Source organism: Salarias fasciatus, chromosome 6, assembly GCF_902148845.1.
Source record: "Salarias fasciatus chromosome 6, fSalaFa1.1, whole genome shotgun sequence".
In the NCBI taxonomy this organism is placed as follows: Eukaryota; Metazoa; Chordata; class Actinopteri; order Blenniiformes; family Blenniidae; genus Salarias; species Salarias fasciatus.
This window is the reverse complement of record NC_043750.1, coordinates 6428656-6448324: the sequence shown is the minus strand read 5'-3', so window position 1 is coordinate 6448324 and position 19669 is coordinate 6428656. Positions and strand designations below refer to the sequence as shown.

The window sequence follows — 19669 nt, the reverse complement described above, 5'->3', positions numbered from 1 at the left end:
TCCGCCTCTGGTCTTGAGATCACATTTTCAAGATCCTGGTCTTGACATGGTCTCATGGTCACACAGTCTTGTTATTTTCATATTTCTTTTTTCTACCTTTCAAACTCCGCCTCTGCACCAAAAACCTCTGAATATGAATAGAATATTGAGAAAAACTGAGTAACTGAGAGGCAGTCTCGGTGCTGAGCTGGGTTTGTCCTGACAGTCGGAACTCAGGGAAAACTTCCCCCTTTCTCCTCTTCCCGTTGGTTCCGCCCAGCGCGAGGCGCGGTCACGTGACAGGAGCGACATAAACAGAAGTCACATGACAGAAGGGAAAGTTTCCACCATGGCGGCCGACAGGCAACATCTCTCTACCGCAGTGCCGCTCCTCTTCCTCCTCGGCGGACTCTCTGCTTTCCCCCTCGGCCCGGAGAAAAGCGCGGGAGTCTCGTGCGGATACGAGGTGAGCAAAACTCTGAACTCACCGGAAGTGAAAGAGTCTGGACGCTTTTAGACGCTTCTAGAAACACCAGGAAGCTGGAGTGTTTCTGCTCATAACGCGTCTCTGCTCCCGGTAGGAGTAGTGTAGTGAAGTAAAGTGTGTGTGTGTGTGTGTGTGTGTGTGTGTGTGTGTGTGTGTGTGTGTGTGTGTGTGTGTGTGTGTGTGTGTGTGTGTGTAGTCATGTCACCCCACCAAGCCCGACATGCTGAACGTCCACCTGGTTCCTCACACACACGATGATGTGGGCTGGCTGAAGACTGTGGACCAGTACTACTATGGAGGTCTGTCTCTCTCTCTCTCACCCACCCACACACACACACACACACACACACAGTTGTTGTGTCATTCTGTTTGTGCCCCCCCCCCCCCCCCCCCCCCCCATCATTCCGTCTCTGTCATGTCAGTCACATCATTTCACTCCTTTATTATCCAGTTTCTGTTTGTTTGCATGTTCTTCCTCTCCTTCGCTCCAGTGCTGAATCTGTTTCTGCTCATTTGTTTTTCGTTCGCATCATTTTTTTCTTATTTTTGTAGTTTGTCTCATTAAACTTGGGCCATTTTATGTTGTTGTTGTTGTCTTTCACTTTCCATTTGTCTTGTGGAGGATGATCGTATTCTGTATCTTCCTGTTTTCTCTATTTATTCTTTCACTCGGTTCTCGTTTGAAGCCTCGTCCCAGTCCTTCATATACATGTCGTATTATACTGTAATAGACTCATAAATGCCTTATTAGTGATTTCTACATGAACACACACTTGTTTTCTCCTCTCTGTTTCTCTGCTTTCACCTCGTTGTCTGGATGGATTTGGAGTTTTGCCAACAGCTCGTCTCCTGATAAAACTTTTGAGCGACAGCAGGTCAGCTGCTGTTGTTGTTGTTGCAGCTCCAAAGTCTGCAGTTGTTTTCGAAAGTTATTGGAAGCTGCGTTTAGATTAAAAAGACAACTTTTTTACCCCTTTGGTGTTTACCCAGACTGCTTCTGTGCAGTGTGTTTATTGATGTGGTTGTAGCGGCTGTATGCTTTTAATGGTGTGTTTGTGCTGATCGTCACATGCTCGTCTCCAGTGTCTCATTACGTAATCAATATTTCACAATAAGAACCCGTCCCAGCGTGTTTGACCTGTGTGGCGTCCATCAGAAGGCCTCATATCTTACATATGTCATTTTCCTGTTTGGATTCGTGTTTTTAGCTGCAGCTTCACGTCTCTTCGTGGTTTCTCTTCTCGCTCTGACCAGATCGTAACGACATCCAGCACGCCGGCGTCCAGTACATCCTGGACTCGGTGGTGGACCAGCTGCTGAAGAACCCCGACCGGCGCTTCATCTACGTGGAGACGGCGTTCTTCTTCCGCTGGTGGAAGCAGCAGAGCCCCGCCATGCAGGAGACGGTCAAGCAGCTGGTCAACGAAGGTGTGCGTGAGCTGGAAGGAAACGGCCGCGTTCAGATCGACGGGTTCAGGCTTTGAAATCTTCCTCTTCCCGCTCCGCTCAGGCCGTCTGGAGTTTGTGAATGGCGGCTGGTGCATGAGCGACGAGGCCACCACGCACTACAGCGCCGTCATCGACCAGATGACCATGGGCCTGAGGTTCCTCAACGACACCTTCGGGCCGTGCGGGCGACCCCGCGTCGCCTGGCACATCGACCCCTTCGGCCACGCCCGGGAACACGCCTCCATGTTCGCACAGGTGGGCTCAGGAGACGAAACCAGGATTAACTGGACCAGAATCCTCCTGACTGCTCGTTTATCCGAGCTGCAGCGCATTTCACCAAGTTCTGAAGGTTTTAAAGTCGCTCAGCAGCATCAAAATCTGCAGATAAGCTGTAGTTCTTCTCTTTTACAGATCAATGCTTCAGGCTTCAGTATTTTGTTTGCTGCTTAAAAAGACTGTTAAATACATAAAAAAGAAGTTTGGTAATATATAATAAATAAATAAATAAATAATTAGTTTTTATAACTGTCCCCATATGTGCTCTTTATTTTTTAATATAATAAATTTATATCCAGATATTTTAAATAACATTTGTATTTTATGTTGTGCTTAATGTAACAAAAATTTTTTTTAAATGTATAACTAGAAGAAATTAATCATAAGATGAATTTTATAAAAATGTCAAATATCAAAATGTTCAACTTAATAATTTTCTGCATTTTGTGAATGAATGCATAAAAATCAAATAATTAAATAAGATAAGTATAATAAATTAATTAAAATAATACCAAATATAGAAATAATGAAAATAATTAATGAAAATTTCAATAAATAATTAAAAATATATACTCAAAATTTAAAGACACACCAATAAATGAATTAAAGTTAGATGAAAGAATTAACTGCAGTTGGCTTCCTTTTTTTCCTGAAGTGGATTTTGTGTAACTCAGTCAGTACTGTTCACACCTTGCCTAAAGTGGGACATCAATAGAAGAGACAGTTAAAATTCAAAAGCAGCTCTTTTTTTAATCTTGTTTTAAGTTTATGATCTGTAAATATTAATGTTATGATCCATTAGTAATGTTTGAAAGAAAGGAGAATTATTTTAATATGACTATGAAAAATCCTGATTTTTATGAATTCATTCAGCTTTGCTTTGTCTCTTTCTGTTGTTTTTTTTTTCTTTCTTACTGAATGGAATCTCATGTCCAGGAGTTAAACATGAGAAAAAGTTCAGCAGGTGTCAATCAGAAAACTGAATGTAATATGAAAGTGGGAGTAAAATGTGGAAGTCTGTGTCTGAAACCCAGTAGGTGTAATTTAGGACAGATGGAGAGATTTTACCAGTAGAAATGAACTTAAAGTGGAAAAATACTGAAAACCAGACATAAAACAGAATTTCCATGTTAAAATAGACATTTTTGGATCGATATGTTTGGATTGTAAACGGCGTCTGAAGCGTCGCTGTCAGGAGCAGAAAGCCGTGTTTTGATCCGATGTCTTTCCGGCTGCAGATGGGGTTCGACGGCTTCTTCTTCGGCCGGGTGGATTACCAGGACCGCGCTCGCCGCATGCTGGCCCGGGAGCAGGAGCTGCTGTGGAGGGCGTCGGACAGCCTGACCCCCCCGCTGGCCGACCTCTTCACCGGTAAACCCAGATCCCAGCAACCCCCCCCCCCCGAGATAAACCTCCTCACCCCCCCCTCCCCCTCCCCCACGCAGGGATCCTGCCCAACGGCTACAACCCCCCCGAGGGCTTCTGCTGGGACCAGTCCTGCGACGACCCCCCGATCCGGGACGACCCCGACCTGGAGGACTACAACGTCAACGACGTGGTGCAGCGCTTCCTCAACATCGCCAACAGCCAGGTGTGTGGCCTCCAGGCCTGGGGGGCCGCCTGGGGGGGGCCGCCTGGGGGGGGCCGCCTGGGACGCTCCCGGACATTATTCATCCCACTTCTTATATTGAAACCACGCCCAGTGCTTGTTGATGTTGCATTACATTTTTTTTTAATTTATATGTTTATTTGTCATTATTAATTCAGTTTAACTTTAACGTTTAAACATTAAAACAGTGGCAGTTGGAAACATGTATTTTACTACATGTTTAAATCCCAGTAACATAAAAACATCTTACTTCCCAATTTATTTTTGAGATTAATCATGTTAAACCTACTTTTCTCTCCAATATAAATATTAAATTAGTGCAGTATGATGCACACTTCAGTCTTTTTCTACATGTTGATCTCCTAATAAGACTGAATTTATTCTTTATATTTTTAGCCTCTAACAGAAATTCAGTGAATTCTTGCTCCTCCTGTTGATTCAGTAACGCTCTGAACCATCCATCCAATAACCGTTTTATCAGATTGATCCCTAAAATCCCATAAACGAGGTTGATTTCTATTGATATTAATCTCTGAGGTTGCTTTTCCTCCTTGCTTTCAGTCCAAGGTCTATAAAACCAACCACATCATCATGACCATGGGCTCAGACTTCCAGTACGAAAACGCCAACCTGTGGTACAAGAACCTGGACAAGCTGATCCGCTACGTGAACGCCAGGCAGGCGAGCGGCGGCCGGGTCAACGTGCTGTACTCCACGCCGTCCTGCTACCTGCAGGAGCTGCACCGGGCCAACCTGTCCTGGTAACACGACCTCTGACCCCCGCCGGGACGCGGCTCGCCGGGGCGCCTTGTGTGTTTCAGCGTCGGTTATTTTTTTTTTCCTCACAGGGCTTTGAAGACGGACGACTTCTTCCCGTACGCAGACGACGCCCACGACTTCTGGACCGGATACTTCACCAGCCGGCCGGCGCTGAAGCGCTACGAGAGGATCAGCAACGGCAACCTGCAGGTGAGCGCAGACACAGACCGACCAATCACCAGCGTCCTCAGCGGTTTTTCTTCTAATCGGTAACGGCGGCATCGTTCTGTGTTTCTCTCGTCTTGAACTTTCAGACCTGTAAACAGCTGGAGGTCCTCGGGGGCCCGTTCTCCAGCACGGGGCCCTTTGGACAGGACGACAGTCTGACGCTGCGTGAGCCTCACACGATATCGACCGGGTTGTTGTTGTTGACGCGACAAGCGGCCGTCTGTCTGTCGTGTTCTGATAAATCCTGACTGTTTGACCGACGTCCTGTCCGTGCAGAGCGAGCCATGGCGGTGGCTCAGCACCACGACGCCGTGTCGGGCACCGAGAAGCAGCACGTGGCCAACGACTACGCCCGGCGGCTGGCCGACGGCTGGCGGCGCTGCCAGGTAGGTCCGCCCTCCGGGCGCCGGCCGCGGCGCGAGGCGGCGGAGCGACTGACCGGCCGTCTCGTCCGCAGGTGGTGGTCAGTAACGCTCTGGCGGCGCTCAGCGGCTCCATGGCGGAGCGCTTCTACTGCGACGGCCTGAACATCAGCGTGTGTCCGATCAGCGAGTCCAGCAAGCAGGTGACGCTCGGCCCCGACAGAACGCCGCCGCCGCCGCCGCCGCCAGCTGGCTTCTGACCCGGTCTCCGTCTCTGTGACTCAGTTCTCCGTCAGCGTCTACAACCCTCTGGCTCGGCCCGTCGTCTGGCCCGTCAGGCTGCCGGTCAACGGCACGGCATACCTCGTCTCGGACGCCGGCGGCAGACCGGTGGACAGCCAGGTGGGAGGAGCCTGGCAGCTGATGTTCGGGAAGAAAGCTTCGGACTTTTAGGGATGGTGGAAATGATCAGCAGCGTCGTGTTTGCGCCGCTCCAGGTGCTTCCCGTGTCCAGAGCCACTCGGGAGGTGAGGAGGAGCCGAGGCTTCGCCGTCAACGAGCTGGTCTTCCAGGTCCGGGCCCCTCCGCTGGGCTACACCACCTACTCCGTCACCCTGCGGACGGCTGGAGCTCCGGCAGCGGCGGTGCAGCGGCGAGCGGCCGCCTCGATCCAGAACAAGGTCCGGACAGCAGCGTGTCTGGAACGCTTCATCGTTTAATTTCTTCTGTTTTGTGCTCCTGATTGAAAAGTCTGAATGTGTTTCAGTTCCTAAAAGCCACCTTTGACCCCGAGACCGGACTCCTGAGCAGCTTCAGCAACCTGGAGACCAACCAGACCGTCCAGCTGACGCAGAACTTCTACTGGTGTGTGCCGCTCACACACGCTTCACAACCAGTGCACCTGCTGGAATGCAAGAAAACTTAGGAAATGAACTGAAAAGAAAACCTCCACTCACTCACTCATCCTGCCGACTCGCTGCAGGTACAACGCCAGCGACGGGAACAACTCGGCCAGCGACCAGCCGTCTGGAGCCTACATCTTCAGACCCAACTCCTCCACCCCCTTCCTCATCAGCAAGACGGCCAAGACGGAGATCGTCCAGGTCCAGATGAGATGATGATGATGATGATGATGATGATGGGTGTATCTCAGAGCGCGGGGCGTTTTCCTGAATGACTGTGACGGTGTGTGTTCTGAGGGTCTGGGCTGTGTGTTCAGGGCTCGGTGGTGCAGGAGGTCCGGCAGTGGTTCTCGCCCTGGGTGTCCCAGGTGGTGCGTCTGTACGCCGACAGCAGAGCTCTAGAGCTGGAGTGGACGGTGGGACCGCTGCCCATCCAGTGAGTCGGAGTGTGTGTGTGTGTGTGTGTGTGTGTGTTTTCTGTGTCCCGTCTGAACGGAGGACTGACAGCCGTGATGTTCTCTGGTCAGGGACGACCTGGGGAAGGAGGTGATCACCCGGCTGGACTCCAGCATCCAGACCGGCGGCGTTTTCTACACCGACTCCAACGGCAGGGAGGTGCTGCAGAGGAAGTAAGCTGCAGGAAATCTCTCCTCAGGGGCGTCAAACATGAGGCCCGTGGGCCAAAAGCGGCCCAACAAACCACAAAGTACAATTATCAAAAGTCAAAAAAAATTTTTTTTTAAATTTCATTATTTAATTTTTCCAATTTTTATTATAGGGATGTCAAAACTTGATTTAAAAACACAAACTCTGAAATTCTGTGTAAACTTTCATTTATAGATGCTAAATCTTTCGTTTTCTGTTTTCACCAGCCGAAGACGGTTTAGTTTGACTGATTTTCTTTCCTAATCTGTGTTTTTTGTGCGTTTCTCTCTCCAGGAAAGACTTCCGGCCCACCTGGAAGCTGCGGCAGTCGGAGCCCGTCGCCGGGAACTACTACCCCATCAACTCCCGGGCGTTCATCAAGGTGAGCGAGTCTCTGCTGCCGGCGGACGTCGATCCGCTCCGGTCTGAACTGGCGTGAACCCCGGTCTCCAGGACGACGAGGACCAGCTGACGGTGGTGACCGACCGCTCCCAGGGCGGGGGAAGCATCCGCAACGGCTCCCTGGAGATCATGGTGAGTCGCCCCCGGCGCCCCGGCTTCGCCGGGTGAGGAGGCGGAGCTAACGGTTCCTCCGCCCCTCAGCTGCACCGCCGGCTGCTCTACGACGACGTGCGCGGCGTGGGCGAGCCGCTCAACGAGACCTCGCACGTCTTCCCCGACGGGCTGGTGGTCCGCGGCCGCCTCCTGCTGACCCTGGACCGGCCGGCCGCCGCCGCCGACACGCACCGCCCCCTGGCGCAGCAGGAGGTGCTGCAGCCGCTGCTGACCTTCACCGAGGGGGCGCCGAAGCCCGACACCCAGCTGGAGGTGCGTGAGGAGCGGCTTCATGACATTAACGGGAGGTCACGCGGCGTTTTATTCACACTCTGAACCGTCCCGACAGTTCTCCGGGCTGCAGGCCGCGCTGCCCCCTGCTGTCCACCTGCTGACGCTCAGCCGCTGGGACGGCGACTCGGTGCTGCTGCGGCTGGAGCATCAGTTCCAGAGCTGGGAGAGCGACGTCGGCTCGCAGCCGGTCACCGTCAGCCTGCAGGTCTGAGCCGCTCTCTAAAGATAAACTCCTCATCGCTCCTCCCTCACCGGCCGCTCCCTCCCTGCAGAAGCTGTTTGCCACCATGGACGTTCTGGGCGTGTCCGAGCTCAACCTGTCGGCCAATCAGTGGAAGGACGAGATGCAGCGCTTCCAGTGGAGGCCTGAGGAAGGTAGAGAACCGCTCGGCTCGCAGCGCCACAGTTTCTGAAAATAACTGGAGAAAAGTAAGAGAGAATTCAACAAGGATGCTACAGAAACACACGGAGCCTCGTCCTCGGAATGTGGAATTTAAAGTCTGTGTTCGCATTAATTCAGTGATTTGATGCTGCTTCCCACTCTCAGCGTCGCCTCACTCATCTCTTCAGTTGGCGTAATCAGTGTGATACGCCCTGAAGAAAACAGACAGTAGTTACTTTTTTTTTTTAAATCAAAAGTTTTTTTCATGGGCTTTTTATCATGGGCCAAACCAGGCCTGCAGATGGCCTGTTTTTGGCCCACAGGCTCTATGTTTGACACCAGTCCAACTATGGCATCAGTAAATGAAGAAAGAGCTGCGAAATGAACATGTTTTTCTCTGGAAGTCCGTCGCTGATGGAGCTGAAGCCGCTCCAGAACTTCATCCAGGTTCGTTTTGTTGGCAGGTACAGAAAGAAACCACAAACATAAGGCCCAGGAGCCAGAACTGGGTCCAGTCCGGCCTGTACTGAGGTCCTGTTGTCATAGAAACAGACACCCAGAATGCATCAGAGGTTTTCTGTTTTCACCTGAACTCTTTCGTCTAAAACTAATTGTGTTTGAGTCTCAGATTTCACAGTGTGCCTGTGTTTTCCTTCCAGAGGAGCGCCCCCTGCTGAAGCCGCTGGAAGACCCCCCCAGCTGGGAGGTGACCCTGAAGCCCATGGAGATCCGGACCTTCGTCCTCAGAGTCCGCCTCAGATAAACCGTCAGCGATCGAACAGATGAAACTGAAGAGTGAAGAAAATTCAGACAGAAAATCACGATTTCCTTTTAGCGTCCCGTTTCACAAAGACATCTTTGTGGATATTTTTAGCCTTTTTAAACACACACACACACACACACACACACACACACACACACACACACAGCTCCTGTTTGTGGTGCCAACACGTTCTGTCTGCCTCGTGTGCAATAAGTGGGACTTCTGTCTTCCTGCCAATCTGTAAATAAATGAACTTTTAGAGTGATTTTTCTACTGATCGCCAAGCAGCTGACATTAAAATCTGTTTTTCTTTACTTTGTTCTGTTTGAGTTTTTCAACCACACCAACTCTGTAGGCAGGAATCTACAATCCGCTGAACCCAACAAGAGATTGAACAGAAAGCTGCTTCTGTTTGGAATTCCAGTGTCAGGTTGAAGAGTGTTCATTTTAGAAAGACTAAATGCGTAAAAATCTACGTTTCAGTCAAATGGTTGAAGAAATTAAGATCTCAACATTTTGAGTTTTAATTAAAATCTTCCAAACTGAAAAGTCATTATGGTTTGAATTTTCTGAAATTATTCCTCATATTTAAAGACAAATGACCAGTTGAATCAAAATATGCTTTGTCTTTTCTTAATCAAATACTAAAAACCAAACCAGGTTTTTATAAAAATCAGTCTCGACTGTATTTTAAATAAAACGAGCAGAACTTGATCAAAAGTCACAATAAGGACTTTATTGATGGATTTTCCAAGTCAAAAAAAAAACAACCTTTGGCAGAAAAAATGGAGATTTTATGTACACGAAGTATTTCTTCAAACTGTTCTCGAGCAAATGCAGACTTCCTGAGCCCTTCACTGGGTCGGTAAAACACAAAATAAAAGAAAAGAGGAGGAGGAGGAGGGATTAGTCCGTCTTCTGCTCCTCCGGCTCGTGGGAGTAGCAGCAGGAGTCTCCATGGGAGCACGACCCCTGAGAGGGGGGACACACACACACACCAGGAATCAGGAGAGTTATTCAGTGTTTAAGAAAAACGGCAGAATGAACCATCATGATCACTAAAAGCAGCTTTAACTCTTTATCTGCTGCACTCCAGATTTTTCTGAGGTGCAGATCAACACCTTTTCACCTCCACTGATGCTTCATCAACGAACCCAGGACTGTGTGTGTGTGTGTTTTCATGTCTGCATGCAGCAGGATGGTGACCTTATGATCCAGTTTCCGAGGAGGAAGATGAGGAGGAGTCTGGTGGGTGTTTCAACTGACCTGTCTGAACTTCTTGCAGGGGAAGCTCTTCAGCTGAGACGAGTCGCTGGTCTGGTTCTTCCTCTTGTTCTGGAACTTCTTCCTCTTGTCCTGCAGGTCTGAAGCGATGCCGCCACTGAAAAAAAAAAAAACAAAATAGAAGTCAAACTATTATTTCAACTTACTTCAGAATCCAGTATTTATGGAGTAAAACTAAAACACTGCTAGAAGTAAAGCCAGTTTCCATTAGAGTGTTTTATAAAGGAGATGATGTTCTGATCACTGGTGGTTTGCTTCACTCAAAAAGTGAAAAAAGATTCGCTTTGACCAACATCCAAACTATATAAATGACGAAAAATGAGAATGAATTAGATCAATTACTGAACGTAATGAACACTAAACCGACCCGGATTTGGCTCGAGCTTTGGGGCCCCAGAAGGCCTGAGGATTCTCCTGGAAGCGGGTCAGGTGGCGTTTTCGAGACTGAGGGTTGGCGTCCGGCCTGACCGTGAAGCAGGCCTGCAGGCTGCGGACGCACAGGGAGAGGCAGATAAACACAAAGAAAGACAAACAACAACAAAGAAACACAAGGAAAACCAAAGAAAGAAAGAAAATATACAAAAAATTAGACAAAAAACAAAACAAATGAAGACAATGACGACAGAGAGAAATACATGAGGACAAATACAAATTACAAAAGAGACAAATAAAGACAAAAATAAAGGACAACAAAGAAATAAGACCATAGCGCCAGGGTCATACAGATGTAGACCAGAAAAATCAGCAAGGCAAAAATAAAATAATAATTTCACAGCGATTGACGTTACTTTCTGATACTTTTTCATTTTAGCTAAAAACAACAAAATAATGAAGCTGAACACGTCTCAGAGGCTCACTTTGAAAAACAATCAGCTAAAGACGTAGCAGCAGCATGCAAGGTGACGAGGCTGGTGTCAAATTACAGCAGGCACCAAGTTAGCGCTGGGCCTTAAGTGAGATCGTTTTGAGCCTCTTGGGCTGCAGCAGTGTGAGGTGAGGCCGGACCTGGGCTCGGAGGACAGGATCCTGAAGGCGGGGCTGGTGGCCGACAGCTTCTCCCTCTTCACAGGGTTCATCTTCTCCTGCAACACAACAGTCCTGCGCTCAGCACCTCACAGTCCCGCTGCAGGAGCAGCCGGCGGCAGAGCGTTTACCCAGCAGCGCATCACGTCCCAGATGGCCGCCGGGGGAGCGTCTGTCTTGATGGCGTTCTTACAGGCGTGAGAGAGAGAAACCCGGTGGCCGGCATGGAGGAGAGCCGACCTGCAGAGAGGAGGGCATTCAGACGAGATCCTGGGCCTGTGTGTGTGTGTGTGTGTGTGTGTGTGTGTGTGTCTACCTGAACTGCAGCAGAGGGGGGGTGTTGCAGTGAATGGTGCTGCTCAGGTTGTCCACAGTGTAATAAAGAGGGACGTCTTCCAGCTCCTGAAACACACCAACCATCCAGCAACATCAAGTCAGGAAGGCCACACACACACACAAAAACACAAAACCACAAAAACACACACACACACACACCTCCGTCACCATGCTGAGCACGCCCTCGATCCGTTTGGACGTCCCGAATCTGGACGGGTTCCCTGACACGGCCGACAGAACCTTCTGCACGAAGGCGGAGTCGTGGATAGGCTCCGCCCACAGAGGACCGCCCATCTGGAGAGGAGGCAATAGACATCAGTGGCGAGAAACGACACACAAAGCCGATTTGATATCGTTCACATCAGGAGACGTCAGTGCTGCTGTCATATAAATGATCAGAACAGCTGTCACTGACATTAAAGCTGGTCATGGCGTTCCACAGGGCTCTGTGTTAAGACCCTTTCTTTTCACACCGAACACACTAAAGTTTCCTAGAGGAGTTATTATCTACACATCCTGTAACGTTTCTATCCAGACGACGTTCAACACGTCCTGGAAGCGCCACCAGTTCACAGTTTCTCCCTCCTCTGACCTCGTAGATCTGGGCGATTTGGCCCAAAAATTCACACCTCGCTCTCTTTCCTCAAAATGACGGCATAGAGATAAAAACTCAACATCTGCAGTTCGACCACAGAACCTGCAACTCAGACTCTTCAACCAGCAGCTGGACACTACCTGGTGTCTCTGTCCACAGTGCTCACACTCCGGTCCCACCGGGGGTCCCGTGGCAGCGGAATACTTCATACTGGAATCACACACACACACACACACACACACACACACACACACACACACACACACACACACACACACACACACACAGTCTGTAAGTATTTACAACATGCTGCGCAGAGTGTGAGGAGGCTTATATTCCCAGCTGAGTCCGCAGTGTGAACGTCTGCACCATCGTGTGTGTGTGTGTGTGTGTGTGTGTGTGTGTGTGTGTGTGTGTGTGTGTTTGTGTGTGTGTCTCACTGTTTCCCATCGCTGGTCCTCCTGCCCATCCTCTGCAAGTGGAAAGAGCCGCAGCCCACGCAGTTGTAGATTAGAGCCTGTTTACTGAAACAGCAGGAATAAAAATAAACACAAAAGTGTGTGTGCGTGTGTGTGTGTGTGTGTGTGTGTGTGTGTGTGTGTGCGTGCGTGCGTGCGTGCGTGCGTACCTGGCTGAGTTCTTGACTGTGGCCTGCCCTGTGAAGACGCGAACAAACACCCGGACGTAGAAGTCGACGCTGACGGACAGCAGCGGCTGGATGTAGCGCTGGTACACGGCGGCTCGCTGGTCCAGACTGTGGAGGATGATCCGAAGGGCCTGGAGGGAGGGGGGGGGGGGGGAGGGGGGGGGGGGAGGGGGGGGGGGGCAGTAACATAGGTGGGTGTTTCTCTATAAAAGTACGTAGAAATGACTGTATTAATGAAGCTGAACTGAAAAACAAGGAGAAAACTAAAATTCTCTCATTTGAGCGACATAAAGTGGTGACTGGTTTGATGGGCTGGGAAACAGAAAAATCTTCACCAGAGAGTAAAGAGACCAGTGCAGATGTTAAAATTCATAACATGATCATGTCTTTCCTCTGGGATTAATAAAGCTAAACCACATCTGTTAGATAGTATTAATATATGAAACAAATAGAGAACAACTAACAACTAATTCATCTTAAACAGAGGTTTGACTTTTTAAACTGTTCTTCTTTGGGACACTAGATGGCAGCATTGTAATAAATCCAGAGTTTCTTCAGTTTTTTTTTTTTTTGGGGGGGGGTTACCAGGTTACACTCATGTTTCCACTTAGAAATTTAGAGATCAGCACAAAAACTCATTATTATGAAGGATTTTTATACATGGACGGTTTTTCCCCCTCTGGCAAAATCCAGGGACACCTTACAGTGTGTTTATGACACACACACACACACACACACACACACACACACACACACGGGAGAGGGACAGACTTTCTCAGATTGTTAAAATGCTCGAGCAGTACATGAACGGACATGTCAGCATTTCCATTATGTCTTAATCCGCATGCATGAATGCTCAGAGTGTGTGTGTGTGTGTGTGTGTGTGTGTGTGTTACCATCTCATGGCAGTACTTGGCTTTAATGGAGACGGAGCCGTATTTGCTGTAGCAGGTCTCTCCGCTGTTTCCCGCCATCACCGCCATGTCGGTGCACGTGATGCACAGCAGCCCTGAGAGAGAAACAGCCGGCCGTGAGACCAAAGGCCTCTCGTCCTCTCGTCCTCTCGCGCCTCAGAGGAAACCAGCTTTAACCGTCCACCGGAGAAACTCAGCTCGTTTAAACGGGACTGAAGCCCTCTCACCTCCCTCGCCGACGGCCTGCACGGCGGCGTCCAGGAAGCAGGCGGGGCTGCCGTACGGGTCCAGGTCGATCACGTCGTAGCGCTCCTTCTTCCCCCGCATCTCGTACATCAGCATGCTGGACGGCGGAAGACACAGGGCCGGAGTGAGGAGGAGGGGGCCCGGCGGCGAGCCCCTTCCTCTCTCACGCCGCCCGGAAAGCCCACCTGGCGTCCCGGCAGCTGGCCCGCAGCAGGTGGCCCACCCCGTTGAACTCGGCGTTCCTGCCGATCAGCGCCGCCGCCTTGGCGGAGAAGTCGTTGGCGGTGATGCTTTGCAGGCCGGGGACCTCCAGGGCGAAACGCACCGACCGCAACCCCGACGCCGCCAGAGCCTCCAGGACGCGAAGGCCGAGCTGGAAGGAGGAGAGAGAGGAGAGGAGATGACCACTAGGGGGCGGCAGACCTCAGAAACGCACAAACCACCGAACTACAGAGTAAAACGCTTCGCAGGGCTTAAAGTAAGAGTTGAATCCCCTCATATAACAAGTATGAGGACATCTAACACAGCTTATTACTTGACAGTTAGTTGAAATAAAAACTCCAAACGACTCGACCAGGTTGACAAAATAACAAGAGAAAAATTTGGACATTAGCTTTAAAGTTTTAGAAAATGCTCCCATCACTTGTGCCAGCCTCGCAGGGCAGAAGAGTGTGAAATTACCTGGCGGCCACATTAACATAAGTCATTAGATGGAGGCCGGCGAGTGTATTTTTAGAGCGGGAGGTCCCCGTGGAAATCAAACCAGCGACTCTGGCGGAGTGCTGAAGAGCGGCGCCGCCGCTTCAGGACGTCACGGATGACTTCTTTATTTTATGTCTCCATCAAAGTGCTTTAAGTTAAAAAAAACAAATCCTTCATATGGTCAAAGCTGCCTGCAGGCACAGTGAGGCTGGGGTCAAATTACAAGGCTGGGAGCCAAAATGTGAGGAACGGCTGGAGAAAATAAAACAGCTCTTTTCAGATAAATAGTGAAGTGAAGGGTTGTTTAAAAGTAAGTTTGAGTTTCAATAAAACTCACTGCAATGGTTTTCCTGAATATGAAAATAATGAGAGATGTGGCAAATGCTGGAAACCATTAACTGAACTATTAACTCAACTGAAATCTAACTAATCACTAAACCATTAAACCACTTCTGGTTGCAGGAATGAAGAAAGCTCAGTTTTCATGATGTGTAAATAAAAAAACCCACAGCAGAGAATTCCTTTCAGATAACTTTCACTCCTCCAGATCCAGAACCAGGATCCGGTTTTTCTGTCTGAATCTCAACGTCTCTGCTGAACAGTCGCTCACATCAACACCTGCACAGGAGCGCCGTGCTGCACAACCAGGAAGTGAAGCTCGACTCCTCCTCATGGAGGACAATGAGCCTTCGGCCTTTTGTCAGTTTGTAAAACTTTAAAGAATCTCTTAACAGAGTTTTCCCTCTTTTACGCTCATTAACAGAACGATGCCTCTTTTTCTCTGCCTCTCATGCTCATGGCCGCTCACCCTGGTTATGAAAAAATAAATAAAATAAATTGGCCAACGACCAACAACAATAAAAAAGTACTTGCAAAATTAATTTTAATTGACAGATGAAATGATAAAAGCAGCTAATGGGGTGGAAGTGACAGAGGATGGCTGAGATGACAGACCGGGACCTGGATGGAGTCTCTCGTACCTCACACTTCTCCCCGACTGCTGCCACCACGGCCGGCTCCTCCGCCCCGTTGGCCTCCTCCACCTGCTCTGCCTGCCCCTCCTGCCCCTCCTGCCCCCCGGCCTCCTCCGCCAGCGACACCACCACCCTCTCCTTCTCCCCCGGCACCGCCAGCTGGACGCCGCGCTCGGCCAGCACTTCTCTGGCGAACTCTGTGATCACGGCACATCTGGAACAGAAAACCGGGGAAGATCGTTTCAGGGAAACCAGGAGGCGCCGGGCTGAGAGAGAAACTGTCCGTTCAGGATTTCTACAGAACATTTTTCAAAAATATTAAGCTTCTGATAAATAAGAAGGAAGAGAAGCTGAAAGAAACTGAAAGGATTCAGCCTCTCCTTATTCTTGCACCAAGATCATTGTTTTTATTTTCCTCCTGTACCAGGTCTTCACTGGTCGGTCTTTTCGTGGAAATAAACCCAGTTTTTAATGACTTTTCTGTTAAGATGAATTTTAACTTGTGATTCACCCGATGACTCTGCTCACACTGATACTTATCTGATCTACTCTTCATCGTGTCACAGTTCTATAATGATTTTAATGTAACAGCTCCTCCCGTTTCACTCATACTCACGTCAGATCTCGGTTAAACTCCTGGACCGGATTGTAAAACACCTCGTTGGCGCTTGGAAACAAAATCGATGCCTTCCCCTCCTTGACCACCGTCTCCCCGGGTAGAAGCCCCACAGCGGGGCCGCCCGCCGGGGCCTCTGGGGGTGCGGGGTCTGTGACGGGGGCCTCGGGGTCCATGGATGTCAGTCCTCTGCTGGCAGCGGCCGATCGGCCACCGGTCCACTGCAGCACCCGCCTGGCAGAGCGGCTGCAGGAGTGATGGAGGCGACGGGGGGCGACGAGGGGCAACAGACGGGCCGTCTGCACCAGCATAAAGACACAACGCCTGCAGGCACACACAAAGCAGAGACACACATATAAACAACCAGATGTCAAACAGAACTGGCTTTAATTACTTTATTCTCTTTCAGTTATGAAATCCGTTGATGCATTATTAGAATTTGAAATTCCTGTTTTTACTGATTTCTGTAAGTTATTTCACTTTTTGGGACTGATGAACTAAAAAGAGAGTCAAATCCATCCATAGAAATAGGAAGCAGAAAAACAACTTTCAAGAATTATATTTTTGTGCTTAAGATAAATAAGTTTAAGTTAGACTGAAGAAATAGATTCAGTAGTCTTTGATTGGTTATGATCAAAGATTTGGGTTAGTATTGACCCAAGAAATCCCTTCAGTCATTCCCCTCATGTGTTTCATCACTTCTTTTTAACAGCAGCAAACATCAGTCTTAAACTGGAGTGTGTGCTGGAATAAAACACTTTAAACTCCCTGGTTTAGCAAAGCAGCTGACATGTGATCAGTCGTGGTCATCAAAAGGTTCCACAACAAATCATTATGAGGTCTTTTGAGCCCCAAACACAGTCTGAAATGGTATAAATCCATCCATCAGCTAAATCAAACAGAAATGCACATTTACTTCATGACTGACGCGTTTAGTTGTAACATGTTTGCAGGACAGTCACCTCTGATAAACTAGAACCAATTCATTCCCTCAACTTCAATCAGGTTGGGCTTATATGTGTTTGTTTACGTTCTAGTACGGTGTTAAGCGACTCTAAACAGATGATCTGCAGAACACACTCACCGTAGCTTATCAAAACACCCAATTTGAAACAATACTGGATCTGATGCTTCTCCACATCAGGTAAGCATCAATCAGAACAATAATTTATCCTCGAGATGTTTAGTCAAACACCACAAGTTAAAAGCCTAAACAACTATGAATGGCATGCGTTTAAACGGTTCCTATCCTTGATTACGAAGTGAACGCATTTCTCAGCACAACACCAACTATTAAAATGAAATAGTTTGAGCGTTTTGTGTGCTTTAAATACACAGGGTTGGCGTTTCAGCTAACGGAGTGAAAAACAACATAATTACCCGTAAATCCTCCTTCACGTGGACGCTACTGTTATATTCTGTTAGTTTTAAAGACAAACCCAGAACTAATAATATATGAATTCCCCTGGATATGCATGAAGCGAGTGCGCTGTGGATTTCTCTGCCGTCACGTTACCGCATGGGCGCCGCCATGATGGAAACCCGTCTACGGAAGCCTGCGCGGGACAACGTAAAGCGCGAAAAAATGGCTGCGCCCCCTGCGACGGAGCCGCGTAACTACAGGAAAAACCCGGTGTAACGTGAGGACAAGACGGAGAGGGTCGATCAGTCAGCCGCTGCACACAAACTGGCCTACTTTCCCCCGCCAGTGAGCATGTGAGCCGCCTGGAAAACACATCAGTCTGCTTTCATGAATAATCTAATTTAATCTTTAGTGATGCATTCTGATGAAAAGGCTAAACATAGCCTATATGGATTAACCGCAACATCCCGGGCTGAGATGTCAGGATAGGAAAAAACAGGCCCGAGGGGGGAAATAAGGTCAAGCTTGGGAACAGAGCAGGGGATTTATCTCCTTATGACACCACAGAAATCCTGCATGCTGACTATACAGGAGAGAAGCAGTCAAGTCTTTCACACTGGAGGGTTCTCGTCTGTGCACCACATGAAAGGTGGAAAAAACTCAATCTGCCGATAAATAATAAAGAATATGTTGATTTGAACACAGCCCCAGACAGGACATATGAGATAAAACTTTAATTTGTAGCCTCAACTTAATATTTGATGGTCACTAACATTTTGTGCCCACAAATTGGTAAATCATGGCCAAAAATGTGTAAATCATCATCGCAATTAAACAGTTTGCTTACACAAATTAGTGTTTGGTGGCCTGAAATTAATATTTTGAGGCCATGAACTATTACTTTGAGGCAAGAAAATGTACATTTTTGGTCTTGAAATACTCACTTGTGGCAACAACATATTAATTTCTGGCCACAAAATAAGAATTTCATGCTACAAAATATTTGAGGCCAGAAAATCTTAACTTGTCACCACAAAAATACTCATTTGAAGTGCCAATATGATAATTTGATTTCAAAAATAGCAATTTGTGACCATGACAAATTAATTTATGGCCACAATTCAAAACTGTATTTCAGATGTCATGACTGATCTGCACGTTTCTATATTTGATTGTGTGATAATATAATTTGGAATAGGCTACTGGAAAAATAAAACTGACCAACTACAGTAATAAACTCCCTGGAAACTGTCACAGGAGCGCAGAAAGCTTCTGATACACTGAACAAAAAGATTTGCTGAATGAAAATCAAACTAGCAAACTAGCAAAAAATTAAATCAAATGGATGGTACCAAAAGCTATAAGAAATGATTGTAATAAGACACAAAATTACTACAGAGGGATACAAAATAACTTAAGGGATAACAAACAAACAAATAAATCCTGCAAAAAATGACTGCAACAGGACATGAAGGAGTGTAAGCTAAACTAGGGGGATGTAAAATGATCCCAAAGGATTGGAAAACGATCTAAAAGTGAAAAATCTGCCATAAAGATATTCCAAAGTAACATATACAGGATTGAATAAAACAGAAAGACCCCCCCCCCCAAAAAAAACAAAACAAAGGTCTTATAGCCGATGCACATAGGCTTCAAAAAGGATATATATCATTCCAAAAAAACAGAAAACTAACAACGATGCACAAAATGACCACATGAAGGTTGAAAACCAAACCCAAAGATATGAAATGACCACAACAGGATGCTTAGCAATGAAGCAAAAACACCCTAAACCACAGGGATACAAAATGATTGCAACGGGTTCAAAATCATAGAAACTAATTAGGTGTACAGGAATGAGGCTCATAATGACCAGAGAGAAACACAAAACGAATCTCGAGGGAAGCAAGGTGATGACAGCAGAAACAGCGGACACACAACACTAACAGTGAGGCTCTGCATGAACCAGAGGGAAGCAAAATGATCACGGCAGCTTCAAGTGAAATGATTCAAGATGCACAAAAAGAGGTTTGTAGTGACCAGAGACTCAAAACTAATCCTGAGGGAAGCAAAGTGATCACCAGGAGTTAAAGAACATAGCAAAAAAAAAAAAAAAAAATTACAACTGTGAGGTTCAGCAACAACCAGAGGGATGCAAAAACTTATTAAAGTTGCATTTTAAAGGCGCAGCACTTTAATTTGAGTGGTGTTTCTTCTTTGTGTTAGGAGGCAGTGTTGAGTCGGTTTGTCTTCAGTCCACTTCCTTTGGAAAAGCAGTTT

The 19669-nt window shown here is 47.9% G+C and overlaps 2 protein-coding genes across 3 annotated transcripts in view; one reads left to right on the top strand and one right to left on the bottom strand.

The window, feature by feature from the left end:
• Positions 1-315: 315 nt before the first annotated feature.
• Positions 316-9009, top strand: man2b1 (mannosidase, alpha, class 2B, member 1). The gene is made up of 23 exons (XM_030094795.1): positions 316-445; positions 663-765; positions 1721-1894; positions 1977-2170; positions 3430-3562; positions 3637-3782; positions 4362-4561; positions 4649-4769; positions 4874-4952; positions 5064-5173; positions 5245-5352; positions 5435-5551; positions 5647-5829; positions 5916-6013; positions 6132-6252; positions 6369-6487; positions 6579-6680; positions 6991-7078; positions 7150-7230; positions 7300-7524; positions 7601-7750; positions 7818-7920; positions 8587-9009. Exons 1-23 carry the CDS (start codon positions 329-331, stop codon positions 8688-8690), a joined length of 2976 nt encoding a protein of 991 aa, XP_029950655.1. The 5' UTR covers positions 316-328; the 3' UTR covers positions 8691-9009.
• A 398-nt stretch (positions 9010-9407) lies between these two features.
• trmt1 (tRNA methyltransferase 1) overlaps positions 9408-19669 on the bottom strand; it is a 22240-nt gene continuing 11978 nt past the window's right edge. The window contains exons 1-16 of one of the 2 annotated variants that reach the window (XM_030094821.1): positions 17407-17565; positions 16027-16350; positions 15417-15624; positions 13920-14107; positions 13716-13831; positions 13471-13583; positions 12557-12705; positions 12369-12452; positions 12069-12138; positions 11493-11627; positions 11314-11399; positions 11129-11237; positions 10980-11056; positions 10342-10461; positions 9957-10071; positions 9408-9662 (exon numbers count right to left, since the gene is read on the bottom strand). In XM_030094821.1, coding sequence (XP_029950681.1) covers positions 9597-9662; positions 9957-10071; positions 10342-10461; positions 10980-11056; positions 11129-11237; positions 11314-11399; positions 11493-11627; positions 12069-12138; positions 12369-12452; positions 12557-12705; positions 13471-13583; positions 13716-13831; positions 13920-14107; positions 15417-15624; positions 16027-16337 — 1947 coding nt within the window. In that variant the 5' untranslated portion in view covers positions 16338-16350; positions 17407-17565 and the 3' untranslated portion in view covers positions 9408-9596. Of the gene's footprint in view, positions 9663-9956; positions 10072-10341; positions 10462-10979; positions 11057-11128; positions 11238-11313; positions 11400-11492; positions 11628-12068; positions 12139-12368; positions 12453-12556; positions 12706-13470; positions 13584-13715; positions 13832-13919; positions 14108-15416; positions 15625-16026; positions 16351-17406; positions 17566-19669 lie in introns of those variants that run through there. The other variant, XM_030094822.1, reaches the window with a different exon arrangement.

Coding starts and splice junctions, on each gene's coding strand:
- man2b1 (XM_030094795.1), top strand. CDS start 329: ATGGCGGCCGACAGGCAACATCTCTCTACCGCAGTGCCGCTCCTCTTC. Junction 3,783..4,361: donor TCAACATCGCCAACAGCCAG/GTGTGTGGCCTC, acceptor CCTTGCTTTCAG/TCCAAGGTCTATAAAACCAA. Junction 6,253..6,368: donor CCAAGACGGAGATCGTCCAG/GTCCAGATGAGA, acceptor CTGTGTGTTCAG/GGCTCGGTGGTGCAGGAGGT.